The sequence below is a fragment of the Macrosteles quadrilineatus genome, unplaced genomic scaffold (assembly GCF_028750875.1).
Source record: "Macrosteles quadrilineatus isolate MER2022 unplaced genomic scaffold, UCM_ALF_1.0 Scaffold_9__3_contigs__length_116548681, whole genome shotgun sequence".
In the NCBI taxonomy this organism is placed as follows: domain Eukaryota; kingdom Metazoa; phylum Arthropoda; class Insecta; order Hemiptera; family Cicadellidae; genus Macrosteles; species Macrosteles quadrilineatus.
Genome location: NW_026542602.1, coordinates 115,012,787 through 115,035,944, shown reverse-complemented (window position 1 = coordinate 115,035,944; position 23,158 = coordinate 115,012,787). Strand labels below are relative to the sequence as shown.

The 23,158-nt window shown below is 34.0% G+C and overlaps 3 protein-coding genes across 4 annotated transcripts in view; all 3 read right to left on the bottom strand.

Annotated features, from left to right (window-relative positions):
- Window positions 1-157: 157 nt before the first annotated feature.
- LOC129003752 (trichohyalin-like) lies at window positions 158-14,937 on the bottom strand. The gene is made up of 10 exons (XM_054432048.1): window positions 14,525-14,937; window positions 12,054-12,872; window positions 11,258-11,383; window positions 10,256-10,328; window positions 9,243-9,390; window positions 8,659-8,782; window positions 2,869-3,008; window positions 2,063-2,265; window positions 650-794; window positions 158-499 (listed from the first exon to the last, which is right to left on the bottom strand). Exons 1-10 carry the CDS (start codon window positions 14,907-14,909, stop codon window positions 227-229), a joined length of 2,436 nt encoding a protein of 811 aa, XP_054288023.1. The 5' UTR covers window positions 14,910-14,937; the 3' UTR covers window positions 158-226.
- Window positions 14,938-17,572: 2,635 nt separating this feature from the next.
- LOC129003751 (uncharacterized) lies at window positions 17,573-21,824 on the bottom strand. The gene is made up of 2 exons (XM_054432047.1): window positions 21,787-21,824; window positions 17,573-19,382 (listed from the first exon to the last, which is right to left on the bottom strand). Exons 1-2 carry the CDS (start codon window positions 21,822-21,824, stop codon window positions 17,573-17,575), a joined length of 1,848 nt encoding a protein of 615 aa, XP_054288022.1.
- Window positions 21,222-23,158, bottom strand: part of LOC129002443 (brefeldin A-inhibited guanine nucleotide-exchange protein 1-like) — a 53,323-nt gene continuing 51,386 nt past the window's right edge. For both annotated transcript variants that reach the window (XM_054430244.1, XM_054430245.1), the window contains one exon: window positions 21,222-22,443. The gene's annotated coding sequence lies outside the window, so the exon portion shown is untranslated. The remainder of the gene's footprint in view (window positions 22,444-23,158) is intronic.

Sequence of the window (23,158 nt, the reverse complement as noted above, 5' to 3'; positions counted from 1 at the left end):
TACAATTGTGCTTTAATTCAAGAATTAAGCATGCAATCCCAACAAATTCCCCATATCTTTGCTATTGTACTCGTATAATTTATGTTCAATTCAATTATCCATTTTGTTTGGTAACTAACCTGAATCCAATCCTCATCTACAACGGCCACATTAGCAATTAAATAAAACCAACAATAAAGTCACCCGTTTATTTAATGTCCGAGAAATACTGCCAATAACGTTCATGTCACACTGAACTTACAGAAGATGCTACAGAATACTTGGCTTCCGTCTTCTTCTTCACCATTTCCTTTAATTTACGTATCCGTTCCAGTCCTTGCCGATACTGCTGCTTCAGTCGGTCTGTTTGTGTCCTCAGATCAGCTAAATGTTGAGATTTCTCTTCGTAGTCTTTGAGCAATGTCGGATACGCCAACAGCCCTGACTGTTGTTTGATCTTCACTGTACTCCTCTCCGTCTTGTGTTTCGTAGTTTTGATTTTATTCAGATTCTCCCTCCTCTGTAAAACAATTAGGTTAATTTATTTTTAATTCGGTACACATGCAACGTGTTTGGTGTTAGTAAGTGACACATAAGTGACAAAGTTTATCTAAAGAGTGAATCTTGACTGATTTACTTAGTCTTTCTACTTTAATTTAATGTGAGTTACCGAATTTAAATCCGAAGTGATCAGCTGTAACTTCATCCGTTCCTTCTCCATCTCGTCTTCTCTCCGTTTCAACTGGTCTTTAATCACGTTTAGATTGTCTTCCATCATGTCTATTTTGAGTTTTACCTCTCCAATCTCAATGTCTCTGTAAAATTAAGGAATAAAATAGGATCATATTTCCAAGAATTGTGTTGTTTTGAAAAGAATAATAATATTATTTAAAGCTTTTTTTGGACGGTTATAGTTCATTAACGATAGGGTAGATTTTAGATCTCGTCTTAGCATCAAAACAAAACTATAGTTCGGCCGCTTAGAAAGCGACCACCTCCAGCATTGGTTTAGCATTAGCTCGCAGGTCGTTTTCTAAGCGGCCGAACTATAGTTTGATCCTGATGAGAAAACAGTTGTGCTTTCAGAAATCAGAGACATTTTTTTTATAAAAAACAACATTTTATAATTTGAAACTGGACTCAGCTGTTCCTGATAATCATGCTTTTAATATTACTAGAGGCCGTCTCGTTGTCGAAAATTCGACCAAAAATATGTAATGTGCAGACTTCTCTATTTTCACCCCACACTGTAAATACAACATGTGATTGACATTTCTTCCATTTGTTTTGATTTTCTCTTTATATTTTGTTATTATTTCTTCACCAGCATGGCAACCCATAAGGCCCATTTTAATTTTTTTTTTTAATTTAAAATTAATTTGTTGTGCTTATTTTTGAGCCTATTTTAATTTATAAAGGGATTCTGCACATCTAGAGGAAAATATCTTTCTAACAGTATGCACAAATTTTCCCTGCGATGCACACGAGCTGAGAAAAAAGGTTTTAAAGAAACATGATTGCTTATTAATATATAGAAGATGTAGATGGTCCTGACTAATGTCCAGTAAATCTTAGTCAGTAACAAAGTTATACAAAACTTCCATTATACACCAACATTGGATGATTTACATTCAGCTTAAAAATTTACACAGAAAATGTGTCCTTGTCTCAAGTAAGTAATTACAATTTTTTAACTGTTTTAATGACTTGTAAATATTTAGTTTTAGTGACGTGAGTTATTCTGTAATCCCAGTATTGTACTGAGAAGCGATAGAGAATAAAGGTATTTTGATTTATTATTTGATTTGATTTAATCTCAAGTACTGTATTGCAAATCCTCATTGAACTTATTTGAACTCTGTTGAAAGTCCAACATATTTTCTAGAAATAAAGTGATCCATTATAATGTTCCTCTTTCACATATTTTTTACAAGAAAGTATATTAACGTACACAGAAAATCAGTACAAATAAAAGAATATTGTTTTATAACTTAGACAATTATTTGATACATTTGCGTTTACCGTTAAGAAAACACTGATGCTCACAGTAATCCTGCCCTGAACCAGTAATCTAACCACAAACCTCTCAGTTATTTTGTCCGTGTAATATTCTTTGAGGCTGGCGAGTTTTTCATAATCCATCAGTTTAAAGTCGCCTCCCGAGTCATCCATCTGTCCTTCTGCTCGCTTCATCTCTATTCTTCGTCCCAGTTTTATTTTGACCAACCGACATTCACTTAGCTGTTTCATCTGTTGCTCTTGACGGTTAAGAAGGTCTTCCAAAGCCTGCGGATGTGTAGAAACTTAATTTAAATTGATTTAATTTTTGAGATAACCACTACCATATTAAACATAATCCGTATGTTTAATCTATGCCACTATCGAGCTAGATGAATCCTTTCATCCATTTCTTATTACATAATTACTTGTTAACTACCTTAGTTAAAGAACAATTCTAGCTCATTAACTGGATTCCAAAAGACATCCAGACGAATAGGTGCCAGAGGTAACTACATTTAGCTGCTTTCTACATTCATAGGGAGCTTAAAATCGTTTTATTTAAAATCCAGCCAATGAAATAGGCTGGAAGCTGGACCTGGGAGTGCTACACATCCTGGGAGACAATTTTATCATTGTCTAATAATCTGTTTTTATTATTGTCGCCATAGACTGTTAGGTTCAATTTAATGGTCTGGTCAAGGAATTCAAACAGAAGACAGAACTGTAAACACAATAAATAAAAATAAATGTGAATAAGTATATCAATCTCACAAAATAAGATTCAAATAAGATTCAAAACAGTCAGTGCAGTGTGTATTATTTCAAAGCATAATCAGAATATTTTTTTGTAGCCTACTAATCCATTTATACAGTAATCTCAGATGTTACCTTGTCATGTTGAACCGTCCGGCCTGTTCGTGGATCTATTAGTTTTGCCGCAACTTCTCTCTTCATAGTCATTAGTTCCTCAAGAGACTGTTTCATTTCCGCATTCAACTCTTCATTCACTGTTCTCTGTGTCTCCCATTCTAAAAAATTAACAAAAAAACAACTCGCAATCAAAGTATTGTTTAATCTGCTTAATCACTACTGGGTCTGCATATATGTTTGATGTGGCGAGGGTGTTTGAGTTTAGTATGTTTATTACATTATTATGAAACGGAAATTTAGTTTAAATTGTGCAATGTAAAACTTTGTTTTTAACACGTACTCTTACGCTGGTTTTTATTTTATTTTTTAATTTATCCTACCTTGCTGCAGTTGTTTTAGGTTGGATAGTCAATATTCTACTGTTTAAGCAGTGATACATAAAACCACTCTCCATGTTACTGGATTTAATATACAAGGTGTTTCAGTAAAGCGTAGCGGGCTATACAGATTCAGATTCTACATGTAAAAGTAAGGCGAAAATGTTGAATAACCTTTTTTCGATTTCGGCTTAGTTTAGCCGTAATCCGCCGTTTTGTATTTTGTTGAAAATAATGAATAACTCAAAATCCCTTGTGAGTAAAAATTTAAAAACGTACGTTTTCAGGAAAAGCACTTTGCAAATTTTTTTCCCCTTTTTTCAAAACTTTTATTATTTTTTTTATTTCATTAACATTTGAAGTTTCATAAAATGTCCATGGTAACGCAATATGTTTGGTAGTTTCTTTTTAAAAGAGCATCTTTAGTGGAAAAACACAAAATCCTGTCACGACCATAACAGACGTTTAAATGAATATTAAAAATAGTTAATATTATTTTTATAACTATGTTTTGCTATAATCTAATTTACTTTTATGACCATTATACAATAAAAAGGTCACTGAGCTTTTGGTATATATGGTCTTTCTAGAAAAAAATGAAAAAGCTCAAAAAATTGAAAAAAAGCCAATAAAATCTTTTTAAGTTAGTATAACTCCGAAAAAACTTACCTGAGACCCGAAAAATCGTTATGTTTGTATAGAGGTGTGCTTCGTTTGTGTATAAAACATTGAAATATGACGATATTTTAATTTTTGAAATTTTTATGATAGAAATCATAAACGTGATGGTCAGGGACAAGCGGTACGGTCGTGAATTGTCTGGAATAATCTAAATCTTTCCAAACAATCCTTCAATTATCCTGTTAGTTATAATAAAAATATGTGTTTCAATTGCACTAAACTGTTCAATTTACAATTATATTAAAGTTATTGTCACGACCAAACACACTATAATCCATAAGGCTGGATTGGTCGTGAAAAAACCCGCGATGGTCGTGAAACTTTGGTCGTGAAATTACGAGTTATTTGGCTCTGTTCTGGCGGTAGCCCTGCACCTCATGTTCGAGGATACAAAGTGGACTTCTAGGTTAATCTAGCAATTGAAATATCTTATAAACAAAAATTAACACCATGTCTACTTCATCGAATGACTACGTACGGTCATGGACACACCAAAATTACAAAAAACACAATCTTTCCTTTATTAATCTTGTAATTCCTCCTTTCAACTCGAAACGACCGGCACTACAATCCTGACGTACACCCCGAACTAGTCTCTAAAACCAACTGACTCCATCGACGCCAGGCTTGCCACTGTCGTGCTCCAAAGTTGAAAATTTTCCCCAAATGGTCGTGACGCCAAATCGAGGGACAGACTTATTTTGTCATGGTAGTCAGTTTGTAATGACAATAAAATTATAATATGCTCCTTTTTTGAAGGTTTTATAACCATTGATGACATAAAAATATGGCTTTATATATTTTGGCATGAATAATTAGTCTAAAAACAGCGTGAAAGTTGGAAAATGTACCCTAGGGACACGTCATGGTCGTGAATTTCGAGACTTTAAAAATACGAAAAAAATACCTAGAACCTGTTTAAAACCAAATAAATGTGTGTAACATGTTGCCCCCGTCCCAAAAAATATTAAAACACATAATAATAAACTACAAATCCAGTATCTATGAAGTAAAAGGCCAGGGACATGAAAACGTACGTTTTTAAATTTTCACTCTTGTATAGATATTTTTATGAAACTTTGTATAAACCTTAAGTCAACCGACGGGTGTAAACATTCTCCAAAAATATCTTTGATCAGGCTCATCAAATTTCAAAATGGCGGTCATTTAAAATTTTGTGTTAATAGCTGGTTTTCATGGAATTTTACTTTTAAAATTTTAAATGGCCGCCATTTTGAAATTTGATGAGCCTGATCAAAGATATTTTTGGAGAATGTTTATATCTGTAGACTTAAAGTTTATACTAAGTTTAATAAAAATATCTCCAAGGGCTTTTGAGAAATTAATTATTTTCAAAAAAATATAAAATGGCGGACTACGGCTAAACTAAGCCGAAATAAAAAAAATGTTATTAGACATTTTCAACTTATTTTTGCATGTAGATTCTGATTCTGCATAGCCCGCTACGCTTTACTGAAACACCCTGTATATACAGGGTGATCAACTCAAGGAGGCCACCATTGGGATATCAGAAACGCTAAGAATTAGAGAAATCTTTAAATGGGGGACATTCCTTTATTTTTTGTGGCAGTTAAAAATATGATTTTGGTTTTACGAAATTCATTCCATAATGGCGGCCAGCTTTGAAATTTCTTATGGAACAACCTATATTTTATCATGTTTTCGGATGGGACATGCAATTTAAAAACCTTTTTATTCTTGACATTTTTTCGATAAACCCACTCGTTTAGGAATTACAGCCTATGGGAAAATGACTTCTGGTGTACATTTTACATACATTTTTATGTACATTTTTTTTTTTGGTAGCTCCTAAACAAGTAGGTTTATAGCAAAAATTTGAAGAGTAAATAAGTCAAATAAGTCTTAAAATAGCATCCACATTCCAAAAAGACCATAAAATTCGTTAAAAATATTAATTCTATTATTTCAAAAATGGCGGCCATTTTCCAAAATGGCCGCAAACTTGAAAAGTGGAAAACTGTGTATTTTATGGTCTTTATGGAATGTAGTTGGAGTTCCAAGACTTATTTTCTTCGCTAAAAACAAAATTTAAAACATTGGTTTGCATTGAATTGTTTTTGAAATTTGAAACAAAATTGTTGAAATGTACTTTTAGAAGTTTTTTTAAACGGTTGCAGTTTTTATTTATTCGAAGATACAAATATAACTTTTTTATATTTTACTATTCATTAAAGACTAATATCAAAAACAAAAAAAAATTGTAATAACTAAAAGTTTTGTTTATTTTTAGTAAAGTTTACTTATTGGGGTTTTGACAGACCAAACAGAGCTAGGAACAAGTCCAATATTCCATTCTGCCTGGCGGGGTATGGCCCTTGAGGGAACCATTCCGGCATTTGCCTGGAGTGAGGTAAGAAACCATACAAACTTACCTCGGAATGGCCGGCCTGATAATCAGACCTCATATAACAAGATACTAGATACTAAGTTACATAGTATTGACTTACAATGCTGGATAATACTGTACCGTACATAAAGATACTTAAAACTAGATTACATACTACACACTCATAGTACATATTAATAAGAACTTCTTCAATATCTTCATTGTTTTTCTCACTCCCCAGTTTGTGTTCTCTGCTTCCTCTTCTTCTTCCTCAATTCTTTATGTTCTTTAACTTCTGCTACTTCTTGCCTCCTTTGCTAGTTTTTGTTTGTTCCTTGAGTTCTCTGAGCCTTCTTCACACTGTGTAACTCATTCACCTTGTCTACCTTAAATCTTTTTTCGAAGCAACTTCTTTTTTCCTCAATGACCATTGAATCAGAATGTCCCATTTATCTTCTTTGGACAGTTTATGTACTTGAGACATCCTATTAGTCCATTGTATTAATTTCCTTAAAAGAAAACTGTCTCCTTATTATTTTGAATTGTTTGGATCTTATCTTGGTTTGGGATTTTCTTTTCATAAAGAGTTTTCCTCTGTTTATAATGATTTTCAAGCTATCAAACTGCACTAACTTTTGTGTTAATAATTGAATGATGAAATTAAATGTTTCCATGGAAACAACATTATTTACTGTAAATTTGTTTACATTGACAATGACCATGCTTACTTGTTGTGTGTTATATATATTATCATTGAGTATACACGTATACGAGGGGTCAGAAAGTGCTAATAGTTGTTACTGATTTTGGCAGTAGGTAGTTTGGGACACTGACGGTTAGGTCGCGGTAGTTGGCCAATAGTGCAGTGCGACACTAAGCACCTTTAGATTATTAATTTAGTATTAAAAATGCATCATAAAACGACAAAACTATGACCAAACAAATTTCATCAACAAAAACAAAATTTTACAACTTTGCAATAAACGCAATAATAAAAATCAACGAAAAAGACTTACCGACATGCCCGAGGTGGCCCGCAGATCGGGCCGCTGACGCTACTCTGCAACAGTAACAGTGCTGTTCAGGTAATGGTAGCCCCCATAGAGTGTCTACTCTACGTGTATACTCAATGATATTACAGTGGTTTATTTTCACTGTCAGTGTTGAAATGCTAATTTTCAGACATGAGTGGGAGGTGTACAAAACTATTAAACTTTTAAGTTTTCTCAAAGTCTACGAGTCAATCCAATCCAAAATATACAGGGTGTCTCAGACCCCCCGGCCGGATTCTATATCTCCAATATGAAAGTAAATGGAAACCTAATTGCAGCTGGAACCCCCTATTTTGACACCAAGGAATTCAGCTAAATTATTTTCAAAACCAAAAGAGCACCCTAAAGGGCAGATTTTGGGGGAAGGGGGTGTTTTTTGGGAAATTTTCAAACGTAAAGGGGGGTCATGTTATACCTCATTTTAAAGGTCCTTGAGTCCTGAGTTTTTTATTTTATTTTATTTTTTTTGTTTTGAAAAAGTTTTAAATTATTTTCATCCCTATTTACAGGGTGTTCAAAAACATACAAAAATAGACCTTTGAACTACTTTTCACTGCAAAGAGTTCGAAATTCCACCTCTTTGCAGTGAAAAGTAGTTCAAAGGTCAATTTTTTGTACGTTTTTGGACACTCTGTAAATAGGGATGAAAATAATTTAAAACTTTTCCCACTAAAATACTCAGTACTCAAGGACCTTTAAAATGAGGTATAAAACAACCCCCCTTTACATTTGAAAATTTCCCAAAAACCACCCCCACCCCCAAAATGTGCCATTTGAGGTGCTTTTTTGGTTTGAAAATAATTTAGCTGAATTCCTTTGGGTCAAAATAGGGGGTTCCAGCTGCAATTAGGTTTCCATTTGCTTTCATATTGGAGATATAGAAGCCAGACGGGTGGTCTGAGACACCCTGTATAGATTAAACTATAAAAATCAATAATATCCTTGAATTTTTCAGTGATAATAATTATGACATCAAAATATCATTTACTTTTAATTTACGAGATCAAATTCTGATTGAATCATTTTAGACTAATTTAAACAAAATCGTAAGATTCTGGGCCAGTTTTTGATTAAAACAACCAAGTAAAATTCCATACATTGCTGATGTATCTCCATCTGAAAATTTCACTTAGGATATTTTAGTTTTAATTGCTTTCAAGCAAAGTCGACAATATAAAATAATAAAGTGATGTGCAAAATGTGCATCAATGATTAAATTAAAGACATTAAGAGCCAAATGCCATCAACAGTAGAAAAAGGACCTGTAACTAAAAAATAATAGCATAATGATTCCTATAAGTTAAGTTTCTTAATATTTGAGGCTCTTTACCTGAATTGATTCTGGTCTTTTCTTCTGACATGCGTTGATTGCATTCGTGGAATTCCGCAAGTTTCCGCAGAAACCGTTGTTCTGCCTCCGTATCATCCCTTACATCCGTGAACAGGTGGTCCATCTGTAGGGATCGATGTGCAGAGAAACTTAAAATAGTCAACAATTAAAGACAACAATCTTCTCGCTTTAACTCACGATTTTCCACAAAAGAAGCTATTTGAATCCTGACAGACCTACAACCACTTGAACTGCTTTTCCTGAAATTAAGAAGTACTGTGGTATCCGTTACGCTTACTTTAAGTAACCTTCTTTGTAAAACCTCACAATCCTCCAAGATTAGGAGATTTACTCTTGTACAAGAAATGCTAACAACTTATCCACTTGTCCACCATCTTGCACTAACTAACTGATGAGAAACCAAGCAAAGTCAGAAGTAAGCTTTACAAACTACTTTCAAACCACCTTGAGGATAACAGAGGAAAATTGCTTCAAGAAGGAAACTTGGCAAAGGCTCTTAAAATAACTTAATTTGAGAGCTATTCTAATTACAGAATATCCTGATTCAACAAAATATAGCTTACCTTCTGTTTTCTGAAGTACTGGATTAGCTTGGATGTCAAGAAGAGAGTTCTCTTTCTCAAAGTTTGATGTTCAGTTCTTAACTTCATCAAGCTCTCGAACTGTTGTGCCTTTAAAGCATTTTCCTCTGCTTGTTTGATTTCTTCGGATCTATAAACAGTTGCAGAAACATTCCTTTAGCATAAATTCTGGAATTGCAAAATCATCTATGATCATTCTTAGATCTTCTATCATGTTATACTTATAAAATCTAATCAAATTCTTCATTCACTCAGTACAATCTTGGACAATGCACAAAGTACAAAGACTGGAGTGTCATCACAATAATAACTTAAGTAACTTAGCCCAATCTATAGCTAATAAGTTAACATAAGTTAATATCAGAAAAGACCTTATATGATTCAGCAATTTAAAAATATTACAAAATTCATATATGATAATATGATTGAAACAGAACAGATTACAGTATTTACCCCAGTTCTTATTTTTTACAAGATTAATTTTACAGTGTAAATTATAAATCTCTCTATGATTAGTTTTTAAAGAAAAAAGCTAATTTATCTTCTTACACATGACTTCCTAACTATACTCCGTTCACAAAATTTAGGCGGTTTGAGCTGAGGCGATTCCATCCCCTCCGCCTCACCTTAACTTTGAAACTACAGCCTACAACTGATCAGCTGATATATAGTAACATATTTTTTGTGGAATAAATGATTTTTGATTGATAGATGAAGCGAAAAAAAGTGGTGGGGGAACCCAGGAAACATTCCCCTTATACCGCCTAGATTTTGTGAACAGACTATAGTACTATAATTTGTGTATATTTACATTCACTAAACCCCAACCAAATGTCCTACTAATTATCTGAGCAAAGGGAATAACTTACAAACTTCAGTTTCTCACGATGAGAACTTTTTCTTTGGAAGACAACTCTAGAACGGACGATTTTTTATTACTATTCAAAATGATTATACCTACTCAAAAATAGAATAATAAATATGTTCAAACCTACGTAACAGTTATGGTTTCTTCTTCATCTCCCTGGTCTTCTTCTTCTTTTTCTTCATCTTCTTTATCTTCATCTTCTAAAAATAAAAGCCATGTTATTGCCAAACTTTTAAGTAAATAAATTTAACCATGGTGTTTAAGGAAGTATGTTTAATCTTACAGTTTAAAAATCCAAAAAACAATTTTGGAAACTTGAACGGTAAGAACTAAATCATCATCATGGATGGATAACTACACAGTAGTACTTTTACTAAAATATGAAAGAATAAAGATGAGTATATAGGATGGGTGAAGAGATTTGTTTAACTTTGTTCGTGATTAGGACCAGATGATCCTTTAGTCTGAACCATGTATTGAAAGCACAATGATATACCCTAACAAAATTATTGATAAACACATATAAATAAATGATCACGGATAGCTAAGCACAATTTAGAACCATCGTCAATCACAAATCATCAAAAAGTCAGTTGCGGTACAGTACTGCATTATGTAGTTTCAGATACTTCATCATAGTCAGTCCATAATTGGCCATCAAGTTATTTTCAAATACTTTTCAAAATTTTTTTTCAATAATTCCTTTTTACTTTCAAGTTTTAGTCCCATAGTGTTATTATGAACTAGGAGTATGGAAGGTGACTTATCTAAAATCAAGTCATTCTTCAAGTTGCTGATGGAAATTATACAAACCAATATCATCTTTTGAATATCAATAATACCAAAATCATAATGTAGTTATATAATATTTGGTATTACTTTACTACTGAAACTTTGTAACTGAGTGCTATATTTTATCTTATGCAAGTGAGCTTTAAAAGGCTTAAACTATATTTTTGGTTGTTGCCTTTCAGTGAAGAAATAATGGAAGTTTTATCCACTTTACAATGTGAGTTTATTGTAAAACAAACTGTAAATGAAAACTGATTGGTCTCAGGCAAAGAATTGTGAAGTTGATATACATAGAAGTGAAAAAAATTAATTTTTAAATTTACATTCCTCCACTCACCAATTTTGTTCTCTTCTGAAGCTGCTGTACTCCGAGTAGTTGTTGACTCCCTTTTTTCTATAATCTTCTTCTTTCTTCTTCGCAGTTTCTTTATCTCATTGCCATCAGTCGAGTCTTCATCTTCTCCTGTTAATAGATGTTTTTAAGCATTTCTATTGGAATTATACTTTTTTATTTAATACCATTCATATCATAGTATGGAAATAGAAATTGAATAGCTTAGTTATCACAACATCAAAGTACTGTAAACTTTTAAGAGTCGGCAGGAGTCAATAATTTTGCATTGTTGTTGACCGTCAGATGCCAGGCGAAACAGTGGTTGTCCGAGCACTGATCAGGAAAAAAATGCGTTCACGTTGAAGCATATTAATCATACACCGTAATCTTAATTACCAAGCATAAAATTGTATGTGATTCTTAAATATATTTTCTGTGTGAATTGCTTTTCGGATTTTTAAAATTTATGTTTTAGAGGTTGAAAAAATCACAGTTTTTGACAAAATGATTACAATTAAAATGAACAAAAAAATAGCAAAAAAATTCTGCCGTTATGGGCAGAAAATCCAAGATGGCCGGCAGACGTGCCGACTCTTAACGGGTTGATTAGGTTAGTTTTACGAATACTTCAACTATTAACGATATGTATGCAAATTACTACAAACTCATTACAGTTTCTTTACTATAGGAAAACTTTAAAAGTAATTCCTAATAATACTGTTTATTCAATGAAAAATTCTGAAATATTTCCATTGCAAAGATGCATATGATGATAAATTAATCTGTATGGTTGCCTTACCTTCTTTTACTTTTTCTATTTTAATTTTTCTTCTCCTTCTTGGTTTCTCAGTTTGTTGTTCATCTACATCTTCTTCTTTTCCAGCTTCTTCCAACGTTTCTTCATCTTCTACTTCTTCTTCCTCTTCAATCTCTTCCTCCTCCTCTACTTCCTCGTCTCCAACTTCCTCGACTTCTTTTTCATCCACTTCCTTTTCATCTGGCTCGTCTAATTCATTGACTTTCACTGAATCTGCTCTGAGCACAGAGACCAATCTTTTTTGTCTAACAACAACTTTCTCTCCTGCCTCGTTTACAATTTCCTCGTCATAGTTTTCAATCACATCCTCATATAAGGTCGCTTTTCGTGTAGACTTTCTCAATGGTATTTTTACTATTTTTGTTTTCTTTACCAAAACCAACTCCCCACTTTCATTCTCTTCTTCTGATTCATATTCCTCTTCTCTTTCTATGTAACTCAATCTTTTAATTTTCCTCTTTACAATTTTTTTTTCACCATTTTCATCTTCTATCTCCTCTTCATACTCTTCAAACTCATCTTCTTCTAATGTTTGTTCAAGTGTTTCTGCATGCTTGGGAACTTTGATGATTCTTTTTTTCATGACAGTTCTCACTTCCCCATCTTCCTCAATTTCTTCTTCATATTCCTCCTCTACCTCTTCTTCCTCTATATTAACTTTTGTTTTATTCTCTTCAAAATCTTCTTGTGTTGTCTTATTCCTGGGTACTTTTACAGTTCTCCTTTTGGTAACAGTTTTCAGCTCCCCGTCTTCTTCTATTTCTTCTTCATACTCCTCCTCTACTTCCTCAAAATCTCTATCTGAACAGATAAATAAAATTTTAAAATCATTTCCTGGTATGTAAAACGACTTTATTTGCATCTTTTAACAAAATAAGCTAAATACAATTAATAATGCAGTACAGTACTATTTTTCATGTCTATTTTGAAATTGACATTTATTCTAAACAATATATCATTTTAGAAAAATATTAATGTATATGAATTGTATGACAAAATATGAAATGTTCAAACAAACATTACTTTCTCCATTTATCATCAAAGAAATAACAACTTAATTAAAAAACCTTGCAACTATGACCATTTTATACAGCTTGTATAAAATCATATATTAGGATTATACCACTTGTACAATTTACTATAAATCGGGATACTATCCCAGCGCCTGCTCATACACTAAGTTTATATGAGAAAAAAATAATTTTGGGCCTACTGGAGTTAAGTTTTACGGTAAACTACCTGATTACAGAAAAAAGGATTATTTAAATTTTAAAAACTTTGAAGTGCTGTAATTTGGGACAATCAAGTAACTCAATTTTACTTATAAATAAATCGTTTAGTTACCTTGATCAGTTCCCATGCAATTACCATTTAAAATCCCGGCATTCTTTTGTAAACACCCTCAGGGTGATCAACTCAAGGAGGCCACTATTGGGATTTTGGAAAAGGTAAGAATTAGAGAAAAGTTTAAATGGAAGACATTCCTTTATTTTTTTTGGCAGTTAAAAATATGAATTCAGTTTTTCAAAATCTTCAATTATCAATTATTTAAGATGAGGACGCAACTATTTGCTTATTTTAACCCAAATATGAGTGTAGGATGAGTGGTGGCGAACTTGTAGTCTTGTTATAGTGACTAAGGCTGACAAGTTCCTTAGACAGACACAGCTGTTAATTAATAGCCCATACAGCCAATGGCAACTAAGGGACCTACAGTTTATAGTGGAATCTGAACCACTTTTTTTCCCAGTAATATTCAGCCGCTACTTTCCAATATGACAGCCTACTTTGCAATTTTTTATGGAATAGGCCTACCCTATATTTTATAATTTTCTCTGAAAGAACATGCAATTTTAAAACCTTTTTTATTCTTGACATTTCTTCTATAAAGCTACTCAACAGTTTTTAGGAGTTACAGCCTAAAGGAAAAAATTACTCCCGGTGTACATTTTGCATTGTGTAGCTCCTAAACGAGTAAGTTTGCGAAAATGCAAAGAGTAAATAAGTCTTAAAACTGCATCTACATTATGAATATGGTACATAAAATACACAGTTTCCCACTTAAGTTTGCTGCCATTTTTGAAATATGCAATCAATATTTTTTATGTATTTTATAGGAGTCTTTTTGGAATGTAGACTACATGCAATTTTAAGACTTATTTACTCTTCACATTCCCGCTCTAAACTTACTCCTTTTAGGTGCTAGGCTTACACGATACAAAATTTACACCGGAAGTATTGTTTATTGTATGTTCTGTATTCTTAAGATCCGTTTTTTTTTTCTTTGGAACAAAATGTTTTTAATTTTGATTTTATTTGACTTATGAATATATGTCAAGCTTCTTGCTCTGATAAGATGAAGATTTCCTGGATTTTGAAAGGGAACAAAAGTATTTCCACAAAAGTCTAGAAGCAGTTTACTGTTTAAAATAAGTTTGTAATAATTTACTCACCAGCTTCTTCTGAAGACAACTGTGCAGGTTCCAAAACACTTAGTGGTTGATCAAGCTCACTTTCTTTTCCATCCAAAACCTCCAGTGCCTGTGACTGTATTTCAACCTCCTCATCCAAGATCAGCTCATTTCCTCCAACTTTCGAAGATTTTGATTTTGTTGATCCTACGTCCTTTGAAGATTTTGATTTTGTTGATCCTACATCCTTTAAAGATTTTAAGGATTCTGCATCATGTACAATAGACATCTTTTTTGATCCAGATTCTTTAATTATAGAAGATCTCCTAGTTTCAAGTTTTGAGAGTGAAGGTCTCTTCTCTTCAACAGTACCATCCTTTGTCAAGGTTTTAGCAGGAGCATCTCCTTCCTGACTCGTGTCGTCCATTCTTAATATTTTTTTAATGTTTCAATTCTTTTTTTATATCTACAAAGTGCCAATTTACATTTATATACTGTAGGTATGGTTGGTATAATTTAATACCAAACTATTGTTAGTCCAACCATTTATTTATAATGTTATCAAACCTACACTTTGTTTTTTATATCCCACCTTCACATCCTAGGACGCTAGGTCTTGAACTGTTTTACACATTACTTCAGGCTAGTCCTAGAGGGTCACAGCATTATCACATATGAATAAAATCCATTGGGTTGCGGGATTTGATTCCGGGACCTAAGGCTCTGAAGCCCTGTGTTACCAATAGCCTAGCTCGCTCCCCGATCAAACCTACATTTATTGTTAACATAAATTATCATCAATAGAGTCTCGAATACTTGAATTACAATTTTAGTGCCACATTGGTCCCATTTTAGTACAGATAAGTGTTATAGAAAATTATAGGTATGAATTCATACCACTTTGAATATGGGTACTTTGCATTTAGCATCATAGGGAGCGAGCTATGGCATAAAGTACTTCCTTACATACTTTAATAATTTATGAGTTATTAGAAAGTCTATATAAAGTGGTCTAAAATAAGTTAGTGTTGACTAGAAATAAAAAAATAAAATATCACCTGCCTACACCTTAAGTGAAGATATTGATAAGTACGTAGCACTGCAACTTAAAAGCAACACTCAACATACCTTGAATTTCATGAATTGAAATTATCCTTATGGATCTAACATCTACAAGCACAGGAGGTGGATTAATATTTTCAGCAAATCTTACTAGTACCCATCTTACACTGTTTATACTTTCAATTTGAAATTCAATATTCAAATAAAATGTACTTAGCAAAATAAACAAAGACTTAATATTATGTAGAAGTAAACATATATCACAATCACATGTTGCTAAATCTTCCTGAGTCAATAAGCTGTAAACAGTTGCTTAGCAACAGTTTACAGAGTATTAGTTGTAGAGTTACTGTTACTGTGTCATTGACTAGGTACTGACGGTACTGTTATAGCGGATGGAAAATAACTATTTCTAAAAAAATGTACTCCATTTAAAATGCATTGTGATTGGAAAAAAGGTCATCTTTGTTTAAATTAAACATTCGTGATTACAAAGTATTGTCATTTTTATTCTATTTTTAATTATTCTCTTGATCAGAGTGCATGAAATTTGTTTACTAATCTACAAATTTAGATAGAAAAATCTGTACATCACATATTTTTGGTTGAGTTTTCGACCACTGGACAACCTCTAGTTCATCTAAATTTGTACAGTCGGGACCACGAGAGTCTGCAGTTGGCGGCAGCCAATCACAAGACAAGGCTAGTATGACGTTGCCATATCACCTGTTGACGACACTAATCAAAATACTAAACAATATTTTCAAATCAGCTGGTATTATTAGATTTGGCAACACCGCACTGTCCTCCCATTGCCTCCTTCAAAGTCACGTGGTAAACAGGCTCCTCCCTCAACTGCAGACTTTCGTGGGACTGTAGATTAGTAAACAAACTTCATGCACTTACAATACATGTTTAATGTAAACAAAGCTGACGTTTTTCAATCCCAATGCATTTTAAATGGAAAATACTTTATGTTATTTCTCATTTTCTGGTAGATTTGGACATAATCTGGTATTTTTCCCGACCCCCTGGGACCAAGTTCTTTAATTTGAGCTCTCTTTCATCATCTTGCGAGCTGTCAAACTTTCACAATTTTGATTTAAAAAAATCTCTTACAGAATTAATAATATAGATAATTCCTCGGCTGCAGCAAAACCTTCAGACTAAGCGAATTGCCATTTGGATAGTTTCATTTTCGCTCAAATATTTCTCTAAAAATGTCATATTTATTTCTGTTTTAAATCAAATTAGGTTTGGTGGTACAGGGGAGGTAATAAAGTCTAGTGTGCTTTAGTAAAAATGTCAATAGATTAGTATAAAATGAAAAAAAAATACCAAATTTGATCAAAATGTGTCTGTTAAGAAGCAAACTACAACAGTTTATACTCTCCATAAAAATAACGTAGGAGTTTTTTATTTTCAGTTTTTTTTTCACTTTTATCCATAACTATTTAGCACAGCGCTTGAATATACTTAATTATTTGTATTTTGAACTGTACGAAATATTTTTCAATTAAACTGCAAAGTAGTTTTTTTTTGTTTTGAGGGTCAAAAATGGGAAAACCCCATTTTCACCCCGTTCCCATGGTCTGATTTTGATGGTTAGAATGAGTTCAAGTGTATTAAGCCTGACACGTCCATGCCAAATTTAGCAGAATCGGACCAAAATTACTCAAGTTGTCGCTTCCACAGACACAGACACATACACACACACATATGTATAAAGCCTATATCCAAAATTTAAGGATACGGTTCAATCCAAAGCTGAGTCGAATCAAGTTAAATCATCAAGTGAGCTGTTTTAACACAACAGGGCAAAGGCTTAATCAAAGTAAAGTCGTACATGATAATGGAAGTCTAAAACAATTTCATATACTTCACTGAGCAACAAAGGTTTTCGAACAAGTAAGTCTAAGTAGTCTTTCTAAAGAGTCTTACGGATTGATTAATTGATTGATTCTGTAGGGACCTTGTCCTGTTGCACGTCAGCCACTGATGGGCTTTTTGCGCTCCCCACATGGTACTTCAGAGTCCGTCAAACCTGAGTTGCTTAATGAACTCCAGCATCCTGTCAATGAGCTCCTCCTGAGGAAGGTGTCTGCCCCTTGTCATTGCACCAAGAGTACTGTCCCTTACCTCATTCAGAGCTGTGCAGTCGTAGAGTAGGTGATCAGCAGTCTCCTCTGATTGCCCACATTTCCTACACGCAGTGTCAACATTGTGGATCCTCAAGCGATGCAGGTGTAATTTCAGAAAGCCATGTCCAGTGACCATTCCTGTGATCTGTCTGAGTCGCCTCCTGTCCAAGCGTAGGGCATTGGAGGCGACCGTCTGGGAAGGGGAGAAGAGGGTGAGCTTACTTACCCTATGGTGCTGAAGCCTAACCCATCTTTTCCTGTGTTCCTCCTGAGCCCATGCCATGACTGAGTGACATGCATGCCCACGAGAGATTCCACAGAAAGGCTGTGGTCCCACGAAGTCTGAGGCTGACGTGACATTTGCTAGCCTGTCAGCCACCTCATTCCCTTCTATCCCTGAGTGCCCAGGAACCCAACAGAGCGTTACCTTGTTGCGCCTGCCCAGGTCACATACCGCAGAAAGGCAGTCCCAGACCACCTTAGAATTGAATTCATAGGAGTCAAGCGCTTTGAGCGCAGCCTGGCTGTCTGTAAAAATGGAAATGTTGATGTCCCTGAAGCCTAGCCTCAGGTTTTCCCTAGCACATACCATAATCGCAGTCATTTCGGCCTGGAACACAGTTGGGTGAGTGCCCATAGGAAGACAAATGTCCACCCTGTTCTGCACTCCATGAATTCCAGCCCCAGTCCCACTTCTTACCTTTGAACCATCAGTATACCATTCAAGGTCGCCTTGTGGAAGAGGATTCCCACCGGACATCCACTCATCCCTGGACGGAAGGAGGACAGTGAATGGTCTGGCGAAGAAGAATCGAGTCGGCATGTGATCCGAGGGCATGTCCATTACCTCCCCTCTTACCTGCTGAGTGATCCGAGAGTGACCTCGGGATCCTCCAACATCCAACCAAAGGTTTTCACACTGGAGTCTGTAGGCAGTCCTCCTCGCAGTGACCTTGACATGCAGGTCAATCGGAGTGAGGTTGAGAAGGCAGTCCAGTGAGGCTCCCGGACAGCTGCTCATTGCGCCCGTGATGATGAGACAGGCGAGTCTTTGGACGGCAGCCAGATCTCTCACCACCGACACTGAGTCCATCTTGGGCCACCACACGAGTGAGCCGTATGTCATGGCGGGCCTTACCACGGAGACAAATAGCCAGTGCATGAGCACCGGCTTGAGCCCCCAGGTTCCTCCCACCATCCGTCTGCAGGCCATGAGTGACCACTTACCTCGATCAATGACCTTTTGGAGTTGTGGCCCCCATTGCAGCTTTCGGTCCAATACCACCCCCAGGTACTTTACCTGATTCTGCATCTCAAGCACTGTGTCTTGTAGTCTCAGAGGTCCTATGCCATTTAGATCGCGCCTCCTCGTGAAGGGGATAACCGCCCCTTTGGAGGGGTTGATAGAAAGGCCCACCTCTGTGCACCATTGTCCAACTGACCTCAAGGCTGTGTTCATGAGGTCGGAGACCGTGTTATTGAATTTACCCATAACTAGTATCACAATGTCGTCCGCGTATCCTTGAACGAATACACCACTATCACTGAGAGATCTAATTAAGTCGTCCACAACAAGGTTCCAGAGAAGAGGAGAGAGTACACCCCCCTGTGGACACCCTCGTGTGGTCCTGGCCTCCAGAACCTCATTGTGAGAAGAGAGTCTTACCTTCCTCCTCTTAAGTAGAGACTCTACCCACCTGCACACCACCTCATGGGAGTCTTACGGATTGCTCAATTCTAGATCAAGATGCCATTTGTCATTTGGATACAAATTAATGAGGCTATCTAACAAAAGATGGACATTAGATAGTAACAAAACCAGGGTTTGAATGGTCTCCTGAAAAAATCAAAAAAAATTATACAATAAAAGTTGCTGCGTAAATTGTCTATTGTTAAATACAAACTTTAAAAAATCGGACAAAAAACTTTTAAAATTCAAAAATTACGAGTTAGTTAAAAACCAGTAAGAAAGGAATAACAAAGGTAATTGATTAATCTTAACATATTAATACTAATAAACAATTTATTTAATAACACAATACTTTTGGTGTCTTAAAATGGTAGATACATTAAGATTGGACAGTACAAATGTGTAATGGCACTTCATGTGGTATATACAGTGCTTATATACATGATTGAGAGTAGATAAACAATAACAGTTGTTTGTTCCAATAACAAGAGCTTTCAAATAAACAACAAAAAAGTATAAAGATACCATTCCACTGATAATAAATAACAACAGTATGAAATTACAACCACATGTGTTGATCATAAAGATGTGATTTTTATAATTTAATTGAACAAAATTATTAAATGAGTATTTTTCACATGTTTTAATGAAATAGTTACTGTACTGATACCGTTTTTAGGTTAGATACAACTTTTTTTCATTTTTACCTCAATTTGTCTAACTGTTAAGTTAATTTCTTAATCTTTTTTCAAAATGTTACTAACTTTGTTAATTGTTACTAACATTACTAATAATGTTTGAGAAAAATTTACCAGGATTTTTTGGTAAAGAAACTTAAATAGATACATAACATACATACATCTATTCACATATATCTTACAATATAATGATACTTAGTAGAAAAATTCATATGATTTACAAATGGAAAATGTGGTAACACAGTATTATGGAAAGAAAATTACCATGAGATAAATAATTCACATTATTAAATTAAATACCCCCGCCGCAGCAAACCTGCCGTCTAAGCGAATTTCCATTTGGCTGAATTGATTTTCAATCGATCTATTTAAATAACATTAGGTTTAACGAGTACCTAGGTTTGCTGCTACAAGGAAACTAATAAAGTGTGTATTTTAAGTAAAATAATTATTGCTTAGTAGAAAATGAATACATTTGCCAAGTTTGATAAAAAGATATCCATAAACAAGCAAACTACAACATTTTAAAATATTCTCCATAAGAATAACATGGGAATTTTAAATTTACAATTTTTTTAGTTTTCTCCGTAACCAATAACCGTACAAAAACACTTTGATATACTGAATTGTTTGTTTTTTTAAGCTCTTTAAGAAGGTTTAGAGAAAAATCGGGAAATTTTGTGTTTTGAGGGTCAAAAGTGAGAAAAACCAATTTTTACCCCATAAAACCCCCCATAAAACCCTGTTCCCATGGTCCGATCATGCTGGATCGCGAACTCATTCAAGTTTATCCCGCCTTACACCTTCAAACCAAATTTCATCAAAATCGGATAAAAATTACTCAAGTTATCGTGTTCACGGACACATATATATATAAATCTATATATATATATATATATATCTATATATATATACATATGTAAAAATTTGAACGAATGGTGTTTTTGGCCTCTGGGGACATCAAAATGAAAAAGTAAATCGGTCCCGGGCCTAAGTCTTACCATGAGACCTACGGTAATAGCTACTTCCCTATAGGGAAATTCGCTAAAAGAAGTATAGCCTATGAGTTTAATTGATTTATTATGTATTCAAAGGTATATTTTCAGGAAGGTAATAAAAGAAACCCAAAGTTATAAGCTAAATACAGGTTCATTATTCTTTACCGGTATATTTAACTTCATAGATATAACATTTTATTGCCATCTAATTGGACTCCACTTCTCCATGTTTCCTCTTGTTGTATCAAATGTTAAACTTGTGGACAATACATCATTGCATGATGAATCAGTTAGTTAAAAAGACATATAATAAGAAAACATTTTTGAAAACAATAACAGTATTGAAATTAAATAACAATTAATAGATATAACAATAAATTAAATTTCACCAAGATCATTTGTTTGATTTTCAATAACAACCTTACAATAAATCGTTCATGTTTATAGGAAAAAAGTAAAGAACAGGAAGATATACAAAATAATATAAACATGTGTACAATAATTTGCAATAAAATAATCTCATAAGTTCTACCAACAAAGATATTATGATAAAACAATAACTTCTTATACTATACTAAAATTAATCTCTTCTTTTATAATTGACAGTCCCTTTCGATTGCACGAATAAACCTAACTTAAGTACATTTAAAGCAGTCGGTGCTACCTATAAGCAGTCCATTCTACCAACCTAAGCTTCTAGTGGAAAATAACTAACCCTGATGTATATTTAATAGTCTTATCCCTAGCAGTCATGATAATAGACAAGAAACGTCAAAATGTTATAAAATCTTTGTATACCTAAAACTGTGTTGTTTTTTAAATTCATAAGTTTATAACAGATTTTTATAATACGAGTTTAAAGTAAAAAAAATAAATTACCATATAGTTTAACATATGATAACAATTTTAATTTATAAATATACATATTTTAAAATACATGCATAGTTTAAATACTTATAAAGTTTATATTACACAGAATTTAAATTAGTAAAATTCTCTACTAATAGATTATTATTCTAGGTACAATTTAAGTGACTTAGCAATTCACGTAAGACTACTTTACAACCTTAACAACATAGTTGGCTTTACAGTTTACCATTATGCTCGCATTTCATCATTTCCAGGTGAAAAATACTATACACTTAAAACACTTTAAAGTGCTATATAAAATACAAGTATTTACTTCACTTAGAGAGGAAGATAAATTTTCATCTATCCTGAATAACACAGTTTAGACTACAAAAATAAAGTTCTAACGGAGACGGTTACAAACTACTGACTAGGATGGCTCGCTACTATCTCAGGAACTCGAGTGGAACGAAACACTTTTTGGGCGCGGCCGCGGTGTCTTGACACATGTGCGCGCGCCAACCTGTACACACAAAACACAACACTAGTAGTCATACAAGAAAAATTAGCAGGAAGTACCAATACATTTGATCAAACTGACGAATTTTGTTAAAGAAACAATCGTTACCACAATCATTATTAATGCACGTGATTGGAACTTGAGATATTATTGGGAAGTGATAAAAGTCCATCACAATTGTTAGTAAAACGTTTTGGGGTTTGGAATCTGAGAAAGTACCTAAAACATGAAAGATCATTACATAAACTCAGACAATGCTGGAATATCAACAACCATACAGGGACTGAATACTAGCATACTAGTAAAAAAATCCTGACAGTAAACAACAATTAGTAAAAATATATGGTAGGCAAAACACAACGGACACGTTTGCACACACATATTTCTTATTGTTTTTCAATCTTTACAGATTACTGACAATGTCATGTAACAGGTAAACTTACAGCTGAGTCAATATACAGTAGACCCCCTCTTAACCGACCTCGTATTAACTGATAATCGGATTATCCGCCTTCGATCGTAAAATAATACAGTTTGTTTTAACCGTCCTTCCTTTGAGAGCAGTTCGGTTTAACCGCCGCTTTTTAGGAATCTCGGCATTTCCGCTCCCACCCTGGGCGATGAGAACTGAACCATACGCTTATCTCCACAGGATATGACTAAGAATAAGTTATTTTGTATTGATCACACAAAATCCAGAATATTGTCAGTTTGTTAT